This window comes from Arachis ipaensis, chromosome B2 (genome assembly GCF_059453495.1).
Source record: "Arachis ipaensis isolate K30076 ecotype BB chromosome B2, ASM5945349v1, whole genome shotgun sequence".
Taxonomy (NCBI): Eukaryota; Viridiplantae; Streptophyta; class Magnoliopsida; order Fabales; family Fabaceae; genus Arachis; species Arachis ipaensis.
Window position 1 is genome coordinate 109,142,570 of NC_142437.1, and position 14,324 is coordinate 109,156,893.

Consider the following 14,324-nt stretch of genomic DNA (forward strand, 5'->3'; position numbering starts at 1 on the left):
ATAATTGAAGAGAATTCTGAGACGAACACGTGGCCACTGACGGCTTGTCAATCGGAGCTCCGGATTGAAAGTTATGGACGATTGAATTTTTGGAGACGTTAGGATTAGGGATTTAACGTAACTCTCCCTTCTTCTACATATCAGCAGGAATGAAAAAAGAAGAAGGTTCATTTTGGGTGTTTTATAGGTTGGACTTTGGGCCCGATTTGGGTCCGGTCCAACTGGTTTGGTTCGTTGGCCCTTTTTGGGCGAAAATTTGTAAAATTAGTGTCAAAACTCATATTTTTAATATTTCTACTCCTCTAAATTATACAAATTGATTTTTCTTAATTTTTTTTAATAATAATTAATTTATTGACTAATTATTTATTAATTTCGTAGAGTTTACATCCTACCCACCTAATTAAGAATTTTGTCCCCAAAATTCATATTTAGTTACCTGAAAATAGGTGCGGGTAGTCTTTTCTCATTTCTGACTCAAGTTTCTAAATGTGTTCCTCAATTCCAGCTCGACTCCAAGCAAATTTTAATAACGAGACTTCCTTTCTGCGTAATCGCTTAATACTAGTATCGTCAATTCGAATCGGAGTCACTTGAAGCGTCAGATCCTCTTTCAATGAACTTATTTAGGTTCTAAAATGTGGCTAACATTAGAAGTGTATTTCCAAAGCTGTGACATGTGAAACACGTCGTGTAGGTTTGAAAGATGCGGTGGTAGAGCTATCCGAAACGCCACCGGCCCAATTCTCTTCAGGATCTGAAACGGACTGATATAACGAGAATTTAATTTCTTTGCTTTGAGCACTCTACCTACTCCTGTTGTTGAAGTAACTCTTAGGAATACATGATCTCCTTCATCAAATTCTAACGGTTTCCGTCTCTGATCAGCGTAGCTTTTCTGGCGACTCTGAGCGGTAAGTATTCGGTTTCGGATTTTCTTAATCTGTTCGGCGATTTCAGCTACTAACTCAGACCCTAACAAACTTTTTCCCCAGCTTCATACTAGCATAGTGGAGATTGGCACTTTCTCCCATACAGAGCCTCATATGGAGCTATTCTGATGCTCACATAGTAATTGTTATTATACGTAAACTCCACTAGCAGCATATACCGATCCCAACTCGCCGGTTGGTCTAAAATGCAAGCCCTCAACATATCCTCTAGGGTTTGAATTGTCCTTTCCGATTGGTCATCGGTTTAAGGATGGTACGCGGTACTTAAACTCAATTGAGTTCCAAACGCTTTCTGAAATGCTCCCCAGAATCTTGAAGTGAAACGAGGATCTTTATTAAAAAAACTATGGTTTTAGGCACACCATGTAGTATTACAATTTTATTGATATACAGACGGGATAACTCCTCTAAGGTATAACTCATTCGGATAGGCAAAAAGTGTGCAGACTTTGTCAACCGATCCACAATCACCCATATTGCGTCAAATTCTGTCAGAGTCCTCGGCATTCTAGACACAAAGTCCATTGCGATACTTTTCCATTTCCGTTGCAAAATTTCTAAAGGTTGTAATGTTCTGGATGGTCTCTGGTGTTCAATCTTTACTTTCTGACAAGTCAAATATTTTGAAACATGCAACGTCACATCATTCTTCATTCCTGGCCACCAAAACATCATCTTCAGATCATGGTATATCTTGGTACTTTCCGGGTGGATAGAGAATCCGCTTTTATGCGCCTCCTTTAAGATATCTTGCCGCAAATTTCCAATATTTGGCACGCAAATCCTACCCTTATACCTCCATATTCCATCTCCATCCCACAAAACTTCCCATTGCTTTCCCATCTTGATTGCTAGCAACACCTTTTGTAACTTCTGATCGTCTTGTTGAGCTTTTAAAATTTTGGACTTGAAGTCACTAGAGATCTACAGTTTGTTCAGGCATATACTCCCATTAAACTCTCCGACACCCAGTCTCAAATCCCCAAACTTGTTCACCAACTCCTCTTCCTTAATCATCATCCAAGCGACTGTCAATAACTTCTGACTCAAGGCATCCGCTACAAGGTTCGCCTTCCCTGGGTGGCAACTTAACTCAAAGTCATAATCCTTTAGCAACTTCATCCACCTTCATTGCTGCATGTTGAGCTCCTTCTGATCAAAGAGATACTTGAGACTCTTGTGATCAGAGAAGACTTGAAACTTCACTCCGTACAAGTAATGCCTCTAAATCTTCAATGCAAATACAACTGCCACCAATTCCAAGTCATGAGTTGGGTAATTCATCTCATGAGGTCTCAGCTGACGCAATGCATAAGCTACCACGCTCCGGTGTTGCATCAACACACACCCTAGACCTTTCAACAAAGCATCTCAATACACTTCAAAAGGCTCATTAGGTTTAGGTAACACAAGCACAGGCGCTGTAGTCAGTTTCTGCTTCAAATCTTGAAAGCTCTCCTCACATTCTGATGTCCAGACAAATGGCGCATCCTTTCGAGTTAACTTTGTCAAAGGCAATGCAATTTGTGATAAGCCCTTGATAAACCTCCGATAATATCCTGTCAAACCTAAGAAACTTCTAATCTCTGTCACTGATGTAGGTCATCCCCAATCCATTACTGCCTCAACCTTAGAAGGATCCACCTCTATTCCCTACTTAGTCACTACGTGACCCAGAAATTTTACCTCATTCTTCCGAAACTCACATTTAGAAATTTTAGTGTACAACTTTCTCTTTTTCAGAATCTGCAGCACGATCCGCAAGTGTTCTGTGTGCTCCTTCTTAGTCTTAGAGTAGATTAAAATATCATCACTGAAGACAATGACGAATCCATCCAGGAAAGGACGAAATATCCGGTTCATATAGTCAATGAACACATCTGGGGCATTGGTTAACCTAAATGACATCACAGTGTATTCATAGTGACCATATCGAATTCTGAAAGCAGTTTCGGGATATCTTTATCTCTCACTCTTATCTGGTGATGACTAGACCTTAAGTCAATCTTGAAAAAGATACTGGCTCCTTGCAATTGGTCCATCAGATCGTCAATTCTCGGCAATGGATATTTTTTCTTCATGGTTACATTGTTTAATTACTGGTAATCTACGCACAGTCACATACTTTCATCCTTGTTTTTCACGAACAACACCGGTGCTCCCCATGGAGAACGCTCGGACGATTGAAGTTCTTACTCATTAACTCCTGTAGCTAAGCCTTAAGCTCAGCCAGCTCCAAAGGTGACATTCAGTAAGGTGCAATTGAAATTAGTCCTGCTCTAGGAACCAGCTCAATCGCAAACTCGATTTTTTGGGAAGGAGGAAATTCAGTTATGCCTTCAAGGAATACTTCTAGAAATTCATTTACAACTGGAATCTGATTCAAAATTTTTTCGTCCTCCGACACACTGGTAGCCAATAGTATGAATCCCGAACACTCACTTTCACTACAATTCACCATGAGAGAATTTAAGTAATATCCATTCGCCACCACTTGTCCTTCTGAACCTTTCGACATAAACTGCAGTGATCTTTTAGAATAATCGAGCAGAACATGATTCTTTGATAATCAATCCAATCCCAGAATGAGATCGAGGCCAGTCATTGGCAGACGAATTAAATCATGAACAAAGGTTCATTGTTTAATTCGAAATAAACTTGTTGGTAGCCTAACCTAGTCACAATAGCTTCAGAGATAGCAGTATCCACTTCTAAGTCGTAGGCCAACATAACTATTTTCAACCCTAACTCACTGGCTTTCTCGAATGCTATAAATGAGTGTGATGCTCCAGTATCAAATAAGGCAATTAAAGTTTTACCAGCCATTTCACAATTATCTCGGATCAGAGTGTCTGACCTCTCAACACCATCCGCCGACATGGTAAATACACATCCCTGCTGCTGAACTCCCTCAGTTTCCTGCCTCTTCCTCTCTAGACAATTCCAGGAAAGATGTCTGGGTCCACCACAGTAGTAGCATACACCCATTCCAGCTCTGCATGGGGTGTTCGGATGATACGCCCCACATCTCTTACATGTCAAGTTGTTGGGAGGATACTGAATCTGTTTTCCTTTACCTCTTCCTTGGTTGTTATTATTGAATCTCCAGAAATTATTCTGACCCAGATGTTATTGTGGGACATAACCGCTTTGCTTGAAATTCTATCCTCTAGGCGCAAAGTTCCTCCCCTGATCTCTCCTAACAAAATTTTGGTAATCACCCTTGTACAATGCTGCCTTTCTCGCACAATCCTCAGCAACTCGACTTTTCTTTACCAGTTCAGAGAAAACTCTGATCTCCATTGAGCTCACTGTACTCAGGATGTCACTTCGTAGACCACCTTCATATTTTATGCATTTTCATTCTTCAAAATCCCCCGGTCTCTGACAAATCCTAGAAAATTGATATAATTCTTCAAACTAATTGGTGTACTCTGCCACTGACATAGGACCCTGCTTCAGTTGTAGCAACTCAAGCTCCTTTGCCATCCTTACTGAGTTTGGAAAATAGTTTTTATAAAATTCGGATTGGAATACATCCCAAGGGATTGCAACATTATCTCGTTGCAGAAGGCGTCGGGTCCCCTGCCACCAATACTGAGCTTCACCCATCAGCTGATAAGTAAAAAACTCAACACACTGATCTTCAGGTACTTATTGCGCTCGCAAAGCTCATTCCATTGCCTGAAACCAATTATCAGCCTCTGTTGGATTTGTGGTTCCTCTAAAAGTTGGTGGGTTTATCTTCGAAAAAGTTGCTAAGGTCATCGGCCCATTTTCACCGTTACCTCTGGTTTCGTTATTAACTTGCTGACCAAGGGCCTCATCCGTTGCCTGCATAGCAGCCACCATGTTCTCCAAAGCGTTTGTAAAGTCCACGGGATTATTCATAGTTGTTTCAGATTTCACATTACTATTCCGACCTCTGCCTCGACTGCGTCCGCGTCCACGAGTCATTATTTGGTTCTTCTTCACACCAAACAAGTGATATCAATGTGATCGGTATCAATATCTCAAGTCTAATGCTTCAAACTCCCAAATGCATGCTCATAAACGAATATGCCACATATATCAATTAGATATCCTAATTAGCATATACATACACCAAGAGTATGCTCAGAAGCATAGTAAGTCTGTCCCTCAGGCTCTACAAGAACAAACTGCTCTGATATCATAATGTAATACCCTACCACACAAAGCCTTACGCTGAAGTTGCAAAGTAGAGGTGGCGAGATATTACGACCTCTAAAAGAAAATATATACATATAGTTGAAAAGAATTTTATAATTAGGAGCCTTGAAAAAATAAGTTAAACAAAAATGAAAAAAAAAAAACAGAAAATTATGTCACACTTGTACGAATAAGCGTAAAACGGATAGGCAAGATTAAAGAAGGCTAAAGACATAATACACAGATCAGAGTTCCAAAATATAGATATCAAACTCCAGACTCTACCTGCGAAGCTAAGACCGGCCAGAGTATATATATATATATATACAACCCAAAATAAAACTCAAACTACAGAAGAAACACCTCTTTCTCCAAGTCAATTTTTAGGAGGGACAAAATACAAAATATACATGCGAAAATTCTATAAACATATATACATAGCCTAAAACAAAATATAACAGTCTAAAAGATAGTTCTTCGCTTATAAAGAAAGTTTATGACACTCTACTTTTTAGGTGGTGAAGTTGGATGATTTTATCACTCATGAGCTTGCCTTTGAGGACATAAACAAAGCCTTTGATCTTTTGACCACCGGAAAGTCATTGAGATGTCTTCTGCACATCTAGGAAAATGTGAGAACCATGAAGATGATCTTCAAAGCTACCCACCCATTTTTATGACCATCTATCTTAACTTTTCAATTGAATGTATCCTGATTGTCAATGTAATTTTATTCCAATGACAAAATCGGTAATCTTGTTCAAGTAGGCTTGTTACATCACTAATGGAAAAATTATGATAATTGCGCTGCATTTCTTATTGAGATTGTTACGGCCTGGCCCAAGCAGTTTACGGGCCGGCCCGACCCGAGCAACACCCGACCCGAATAGTTGGGGGGTGAGACGCTCAGATTCCGACCCGCACACGCATCCCTGACACGCGTCCCTGACAGCTTCTCCACAGCTGTGCAAGGGAGGCCTCGAAGAAGGTGGGCCTGTCCCTGCAGGGCCCACCTCTGACACGGTATATATGGGAAAGGACCTACCCTTCCCCCAAGGTACGTCACACCTCATTTGCCCCCTTTTTCGCCTGCACACTAACTGACTAGAGCGTCGGAGTGACTTTGCAGGTGACCCCCCCTTTTCCACGTGAAGTGCTCGGGACCCCGCCTACTCCAACCCGGTGGCCTACGACCAAATGAGATCACCCCCCTCACTCAGGATATCTACCCGAACTGTTCGGTACCCGACCTACAGAACATTGGCGCCATCTGTGGGGACTCGTCCATGGACTTCGTACTGGTCCAAGGTGGAACAGGACGCGAGGCCGAGCCCGGAGAGGACCACGCCGCTACTGCTTCCCAGCAGCGCACAAGATCCCCTCCAAGACACACAACACAATCTCACGAGAGACGCCCCTTTGGGGGAACTGGCGACAACCACGCCAGAATAATGCAAGAACTACGCCACATGATGCAAGACTTGGAACGCCGGCTGGCAGACAGGGAACACGACCAGCACACCCCAGAACAAAGCCACTCCCGCTCTCACTCTAGGAGCCACTCCAGACGCACGGCCAGCCCCCAGGCTGAGTCCGAGAGCGCGGGAGAAAGAGGATGCGCGAGAAGACGCCACGACCCCATCATCTATGCCAGGCAAGAGGGGCGGCGTACTACAGATCGCGGACACGAAGGCGCTCGTTTGGACGCCGACGAAGGGAGAACGACGAGAACGCGGGGACCCGTGATAATGGGAGCGACCCCATTTCATCATTCCATACTCGAGGTTCGGCTGCCAAAACATTTTGACAAGCCAACGGACATGAGGTACGACAGAACGCAAGACCCGCTGGAGCACCTCACGGCCTTTGAGGCCAGGATGAACCTAGAGGGAGTGGGAGACGAGGTAAGGTGCCGCGCTTTCCCGGTCACCCTGGCGGGACCTGCAATACGGTGGTTCAATAACCTCCCGCAGGGCTTGGTAACCGGTTTCGTGGACATCAGCCATGCCTTCTTAGCCTAATTCACGACCAGGATCGCAAAAGCGAAGCACCCAATCAATCTGCTCGGGGTGACTCAGTGACCCGACGAGCCTACCAGGAAATACCTTGACAGATTCAACGACGAGTGCCTGGAAATAGATGGGCTGACAGACTCAGTTGCAAGCTTGTGCCTGACAAACGGACTTCTGAACGAGGACTTCAGAAAGCACCTCACCACGAAGCCGGTGTGGACAATGCAGGAGATCCAATGTGTAGCCAAGGAGTACATCAACGACGAAGAAGTGAGCCAAGTCGTGGCCGCCAACAAACGGCAGCCTTCCTATAACCAAGACCGGCACCGCGGGGGCAGAGAAGGTCAAAAGGAACACGCCAGGGACGGCGGTCCGAGCAAGGCACCCAGACTGTTTCCCCGGGTCGGAAAGTTCACCAATTACACTCCCCTCACTGCACCAATCATGGAAGTTTATCAACAAATCGCCGAAAAGGGGATCTTGTCGAAACCCCGACCACTGAAGGAACGAACAGGGGGAAATCGAAGCCTTTACTGCGACTACCACAAAGGCTACGGGCACAAAACACAGGATTGCTTCGACCTGAAGGACGCGTTGGAACAAGCGATCAGGGATGGGAAGCTAGCTGAATTCTCCCACCTCATTAGAGAGCCGAGATGACGGAACCGCGACCAGGACGGCGAGGACAGGACTCGAGCAGCCAAGCGACGCCAAGAACTGGAGGAAGACGACCGGGGCCTCACCATAGTGAATGTGGTAACAGCTAGGAACGCGGCACCTAGGTCGAGGTCGGCACAAAGGAAAGTCGCCAAAGTCCTGGTGGTCTCCTTGTCCTCTACGCGAGGCACGATGAAACTCCCACACATTTCGTTCGGCCCGGAAGATCAGTGGTTTGACGAAGTCGGAGAAAGCCCCCCCATGGTCATAACGGCTAGAGTAGGAACCGGTCTCGTCAAACGAATCCTTGTAAATACGGGGGAAGACTCGAACATCATGTTCCGCAATGTGTTCGATGCCTTAGGCCTAAGGGACGCCGACCTACAGACTCACCAGTACGGCGTTGTGGGGCTCGGCAACTATTTCATCAAGCCAGATGGCATAATCACCCTACCAACCTCATTGGGACAAGGCCAGGGGAGAAGAACGATAATGGCCGAGTTCGTGATCCTACGAGACTCCACCGCTTACAACATCATCCTGGGGAGAAAGACAATCAATGACCTAGGAGGAGTCATCAGCACAAGGATGTTGGTAATGAAGTTCATAACTGAAGAAGGGTCAGTAGGGTCTGTGAGGGGAGACTTGGAAACAGCAGTCGCTTGCGACAACGCCAGTCTCTCGTTAAGAAAGAAGTCTAAAGAGGCATCAGAAGTATTCCTCGCCGACCTGGATGCCAGAGTTGACGACAAACCCAGACCCGAACCCGAAGGGGACCTGGAAAAGTTTAGGGTCAGAAACTCGGAGGAAAAATTCACCTTAATGAAGGTGTTAGACCCCGCCCCGAAGCTCCAATACGTCGGAATGAGGCGTTCTCCTTCTAGCGACAACCAAAAGGGATGGCGACCTTTGACGGGACGAACTTTGAAGTATTTGTCTTTGAACCCATGATAAGAGTCCTCGAACAAGCTAAATACCCTCCGACCTTGGGCAGATCGGAAAGACAGGAACCCTTTCCTCGCTTTCCCTTGTTTGGAAGGGTTGGTAAGGTTGAAGAAGAAGAGAAAGACATCCACCGACACCTGCAGCTCGAGATATTCACAAACCATCTCGAAACAGCGGATAGAAGCCCAGCTGTTCGGATGAAGCTGCGACGGCGACACGGATATCCGATTAAGAAGCGACATCGGAAAGTCGAAAAACGGTATGCGAACGCCAACCTGGGTGAACATGGCTTTGTAAAACCAAATCCAGTCGGCAACCCGGGGGAGCGAAAATTAATCTCATACAGCCGCTCATTGGGGGTAGGAACGAAGGAGTCATAATTGGCCTCCTCGTTTGTCCCCCCGCACAGATACCCGGCTTGCCGGAACTCCGTCAACTCCTCCAGATCCATCTGATTTGGCGAGTCCTTCACATCGGAGGTCACCCAAGCGTAGGGGTCATAGTTCGCGGCGGAAGGAGAAGCCCGGGAAACGACGCGAGACATACCTACAGTGGGGGTACCACTCCATTAGTCTATGAGGTCGGGAGTCCAGGAAAAACCCAGAAACTATGTCCATCCTATTCAACAGTTAAGATCAAGCATGGCTAAAGCTATACCTATCATGCAAGCCACCTAAAAGCCTACCCTGGAATGGTACCCCTCCCCTAACGCATTTACTTGGCACTAGAAAGCCATCTAGCAACAAGGATCAAACAAAAACAGCAAGAACATGGAGCTAACGCAAGCAGTAAACGTACGACAATAAAGCAGAAAAGAGAGAGGATCAAAGATTACCTGAATCGGTTGCGAAAACTGAGAAGGAAGAAGGAAAGATGCACGGAGATGCTAGAACGAAGCTCTGGGATGCTCTGGGATTTTTTGGGTGAAGAAGAATGAGATAGCAGGAGCAAGAATGTAAAGGGAAAATATCAAAGCAAAACTGTTTAAAACTGCCACCCAGGAAGCGTGAAAGACCTGGGGGCAAAATAGTCTTTGCATACGGGGTTTTCCAGCCCATTATGAGCATTAAATGCCCTGCGCGAAGAACGAGGCGACAAACGGTCGTTCCAACAACGAACAGACACGCGCACAAGAGGCACGTCCACCCCACGGACGGCCGGCCTGACGACGCCACACGAGAAGGGAGATGACGCGCCACCAACAATCCTCACGGTCATTGCTGGCGCATCGGGGGCACTATTACGGCCTGGCCCAAGCAGTTTAAGGGCCGGCCCGACCCGAGCAGCACCCGACCCGAACGGTCGGGGGTGAGACGCTCAGATTCCGACCCGGACACACGTCCCTGACACGCGTCCCTGACAGCTTCGCCACAGCTGTGCAAGGGAGGCCTCGAAGAAGGTGGGCCTGTCCCTGCAGGGCCCACCTCTGACACGGTATATATGGGGAAGGACCTACCCTTCCCTCAAGGTACGTCACACCTCATTCTCCCCCTTTTTCGCCTGCACACTCACTGACTAGAGCGTCGGAATGTCTTTGCAGATGACACCCCCCCCCCCTTTTTCACGTGAAGTGCTCGGGACCCTGCCTACTCCAACCCGGTGGCCTACGACTAGACGAGATCACCCCCCTCACTCAGGATATCTACCCGAACTATCCGGTACCCGACCTACAGAACAGAGATGATGCCATATTTCCAATTATATCATTGGACTATTATCCAAATACGTTGATCAGTTTGTATTTAAATAAACTGATTTAACGATATCCTAAGAAGTGTAATGGCAGGTTGCCAGGTTATAAAAAGAACGTTTTATTTGGCAGATAAAAAATCCTTACACAAATTACAACACTACATTCAGCAAAAGAATATAATAGCATCATTACAACTTAACTATCACAAAATCTTATATACTACAAAATTCACAGGCCCAAGATACACATAAATCATTGACTACCGCCGAGATGTTTTTCACTACTCTAGCACTCTGGTTAAAGCATTTTCCACTTATGGATAATTCCGCTGGAGCCTTAGTTCCACCACAAAAAATTTCAGCAGCAAAATAATGACAAAACAATTGAGTCACACTATCACTGACTATTGTTTCATTTGTTTGTTGCGGTTTTCCTCTGTAATTGTTTGGAATTCTTTCTCACTAGATGCAATTAGCCTTTTGACAATGTCATATGTGGTAAGCCTGATGCTGCAGAAACAAAGAAAGAAGAGACAATAGTGATTAATCATATTCCAGTATTCTACTGTAAAAGTAAAATACATAACCATGACTAACCCTATTTATCATTGCAATATAAGCTTAGTGATGGGAATCTATCAATCTTTCATGAAGAAACTGGGTTCAGACAGGATATTATACAACTATATCTATGAAAAGGGACCGAGCATCAATAACATGATAAAGATTGAAAGCATAACCAGAAATAGAAGATCACAGAAACCTGCTGTTTGGTAAGTTTTTCAAAGCATTGGGCACAAATCCTCGATACAAGCCAATAAATCCATCCCGTGCCACAATACCTGCATCAATGAAACAATAATTATGGCAATGCTGCAAAATACTGGTGTGTTGAAGCTTATAGAATCCTCCTTATGAATTACATCAGGGTAGTATAATTATATATACAGTCACAAGCAACAATGGCAATACTTTTTCAGTGGATAAGAAAAATTCGTCATATAATCATAAATTGTGATTACTGATTATTCTAAATTCTACAAAAACAGGAAACAATTAAATCAATGCATCATAAAGAAATCAATAAACCATTTAAGTAAATTAATTATACCAGCTGGATAACTAACAATACCATGGGTCAAATAACAAGAGCAAGATTAACTAACAATGCTTAAACAAGGAAGCCAGTTTTTCACATGTATATTGCCGTTATGTGCACATAAATGTGCTGGCATTGTAAAATTCTGATGCAGTGATTCTATAGACCAACAAAGAGCAACATTCACCTGAAATGGCATCTAATACAGTCTTATATGGTGTACCCTTCAATTGCATCTGTCTTCGTACAGTGTCAAGAGGATAACATGTAAGTGTGGCCAGAGATGCTGAAAGCACCGCAGTTAGTAGAGATGTTTCAGTTCTTTTTTGATATTTCTCTGGCAATGACTTCTTTAATCTGTTACCCATAGAAAGCCAAGATGTTTCAATTCAAATGTCAACATCCAATCTCTTGCGTAGAAGGTAAAAAGATTACTAATGAACTCACAAGTCAAAAACACAGAAGTTAACTGCAATATAAGGAGCTATTCCAATAAGAGAAGGTCCAAGACCATAGTAGAAAGATGCAAACCCTTCCTCTCTTAGCATGCTCAATGCAACCTGGAAAAGCCACAATATGTCGCATCAGCTCAGGCAGATCTTGCAAAATTTATAAAGGTGGATCGTACCTCTGACATTGTTCGATAACCAGGCTCAACAGCTAATCGTAATCTCAGGACATCTAATGGATAAGTAACCTGCATACATATTTACAAAGTTAGACATATACATCAACATTAATTGAAGAAATTATTAGAACATATGTATTGATCCTTGCTATGAAACACAATAGCATCATGAAAGCAACAGCAAACTGAACAAGAATGAATTACTTACAAAAGTTGATGTCATGCCAGCAAAAGCACCAGCTGCAAGTCTCCCCAGAACAGAGAGCTTACCATCCTTGCCACTAAAAATTTTCTGTAAATGAGAAGGTAAAAACGGAGATCTATGCAATAAATCTTTTGCATTAGAAAGTCTTGAGAGAAAATAAGTAACCAACCTTATAAGTTTCATAAGCAAAAAGCTGGACAGCACTATAAGGTATAACCCGAATAACCTGGAGCATTAAAAGTAGAAACACTAAAACAAATGAAAACACTAGTCAACACTACAAGGAACCATAAAAACAGAAATAAATATAAACCTGTCCCTAACTAGAGAGAAACCTGGGGGAGATTGCCCTTCCAATAACCTTTAATTCCTTCTTCCTTCCCTATAACTGTTATAGCCTGTAAATCATATTCATGTAAGCTCCAAGAACTTATGATTTATCAAAGTGCTCAATGCCTCTATAACGGGGGGAAATATACGCATAGAGATTGGGAAGACTATTTTTTTTTCCTTAAAAAATGGTTTAGTATATAATATTCAAATATAAGTCTTAAATCATAGATAATTAGTGACATAAGTAAGCATTCTTTATCAACAAATGTAAAGTTAGCTGTTGTTCTTTCTTTATTTCTCCCTCTACTTTACCCCAAGAGGAAAAGAATGGCGTAAAATTAGTCACACAATCATATGGTCATTATTAAATATTAATCATTTTATAACTCCTACAAAAACAAACGAATAACACTATATGAGGGGTTTTCCGTTTTCCTATAGAGATGGGGAAAAAGAAAAGCTTTCCTTTTATTTTTTTTAATTTTTACTTTCCTTTCTCTTCCCATTCGACAACAGCATATTCGGATGGAAAAGTCTAGGGGCCAGCAGTTTTGTTGAATTTTGGCCAGGATATAACCAGCAGAAAAATGTGAGTTATTGGATGAAATCTCACATCAATCACACACCATTAGATCATCATTGATGGCTATTTGAATATTTGATGGTTACCAATCACAAAAGTTGCTGGCCCCCTAGCATTGCTCTATTCGGATTCTCCAGAATCCAGATTTAAAACAAACGAATAAAGAAAAAGAATTACTAAAAGAATATAAAAAAGTTGAAAAAACAATCAAGGGATTGAATATACCTCAATCAAACTAATCGCTTTCTTTGCACTTGCTTTACCGGCTATCACTCCATGCGTCTGTCAAAAAAATAAACATAAGACTTAAAAAAACCACACACAAAATGTCATTTCACGAAAAATTAAATATCCTCGATGCAAAGGAAAACGGAAACTGTCAATAGAGAAAATGCGAGAGAGAATTAAGAATTGAGAAACATCGATCAGAAGCGCGAAGTTCGAACGTGCCGCACCTGCATGAGGATCTTGATACGGTCGAGAGGCGCCGTGACGGTCTTCGCGGCAGCGCCGGCGATAGCTCCGGCGAGAAACAGCGCGCCATCCTTTGGAACGAGCGCCACCACAGCGAGCGGGCGTCTAAGGAGCTGAGACGCCGTAGGCGCGAATTCTCTGTCGAATCTCGTCTCTGCCACCGACACGGACGCGAATTTACAGCTGATTCCACTGCCATTGGCGTCGCCGGCGGCAAAGGCGAGTGTGGCGTCGTTTCGGAGATGTTTGGAGCGGCTAGGTAAAACGACATCGTCGTTGTTGAAGGAGGTTAGTTTGAGGCTGGGGATTTTGCGCCACGTCACAACGGTAGTGTCGTTTGCCATAACAGAGTAAAGGTTGGAACGTTGAGGGTGTAAAATACTAAAATAGCATAATGCTTCTCACACACGGAGCTGGACACGTTCACATCCGTTTCACACTTCCACAAGCACGCATCGATCTCTCAGCTTGACACGCACACACAGCGTAACATGCTGAAAACTGTGTCAGCAGTCAGCATCACAGAATTAGAATTTTCCATATAGGTATACACACACGTGCACATATACATCT

General features: G+C 43.7%; 3 protein-coding genes across 3 annotated transcripts; all 3 read right to left on the reverse strand.

Annotated features, from left to right (window-relative positions):
* Positions 1-622: 622 nt before the first annotated feature.
* Positions 623-3,034, reverse strand: LOC148575180 (uncharacterized). The gene is made up of 4 exons (XM_088506091.1): positions 2,949-3,034; positions 2,640-2,850; positions 1,349-1,877; positions 623-975 (listed from the first exon to the last, which is right to left on the reverse strand). Exons 1-4 carry the CDS (start codon positions 3,032-3,034, stop codon positions 623-625), a joined length of 1,179 nt encoding a protein of 392 aa, XP_088362217.1.
* Positions 3,035-3,201: 167 nt separating this feature from the next.
* On the reverse strand, positions 3,202-3,941 carry LOC107627666 (uncharacterized). The gene is made up of 2 exons (XM_016330492.1): positions 3,628-3,941; positions 3,202-3,484 (listed from the first exon to the last, which is right to left on the reverse strand). The coding sequence occupies exons 1-2, from the start codon at positions 3,939-3,941 to the stop codon at positions 3,202-3,204; spliced, it is 597 nt and encodes a 198-aa protein (XP_016185978.1).
* A 6,591-nt stretch (positions 3,942-10,532) lies between these two features.
* LOC107625743 (putative envelope ADP,ATP carrier protein, chloroplastic) lies at positions 10,533-14,318 on the reverse strand. Its single transcript, XM_016328447.3, has 10 exons — positions 13,733-14,318; positions 13,503-13,559; positions 12,697-12,759; positions 12,531-12,587; positions 12,365-12,448; positions 12,157-12,225; positions 11,976-12,088; positions 11,716-11,885; positions 11,193-11,271; positions 10,533-10,939 (listed from the first exon to the last, which is right to left on the reverse strand). Exons 1-10 carry the CDS (start codon positions 14,093-14,095, stop codon positions 10,834-10,836), a joined length of 1,161 nt encoding a protein of 386 aa, XP_016183933.1. The 5' UTR covers positions 14,096-14,318; the 3' UTR covers positions 10,533-10,833.
* Between the last annotated feature and the right edge of the window lie 6 nt (positions 14,319-14,324).

Coding starts and splice junctions, on each gene's coding strand:
- LOC148575180 (XM_088506091.1), bottom strand. CDS start 3,034: ATGAAGAAAAAATATCCATTGCCGAGAATTGACGATCTGATGGACCAA. Junction 2,851..2,948: donor TTTTTCAAGATTGACTTAAG/GTCTAGTCATCA, acceptor GATGTCATTTAG/GTTAACCAATGCCCCAGATG. Junction 1,878..2,639: donor GTGAGTTTCGGAAGAATGAG/GTAAAATTTCTG, acceptor AACAAACTGTAG/ATCTCTAGTGACTTCAAGTC.
- LOC107627666 (XM_016330492.1), bottom strand. CDS start 3,941: ATGGGTGTATGCTACTACTGTGGTGGACCCAGACATCTTTCCTGGAAT. Junction 3,485..3,627: donor TCTGAAGCTATTGTGACTAG/GTTAGGCTACCA, acceptor TTATTCTAAAAG/ATCACTGCAGTTTATGTCGA.
- LOC107625743 (XM_016328447.3), bottom strand. CDS start 14,095: ATGGCAAACGACACTACCGTTGTGACGTGGCGCAAAATCCCCAGCCTC. Junction 12,588..12,696: donor GGAAGGGCAATCTCCCCCAG/GTTTCTCTCTAG, acceptor TTAATGCTCCAG/GTTATTCGGGTTATACCTTA. Junction 12,226..12,364: donor CTGGCATGACATCAACTTTT/GTAAGTAATTCA, acceptor ATATGTATGCAG/GTTACTTATCCATTAGATGT.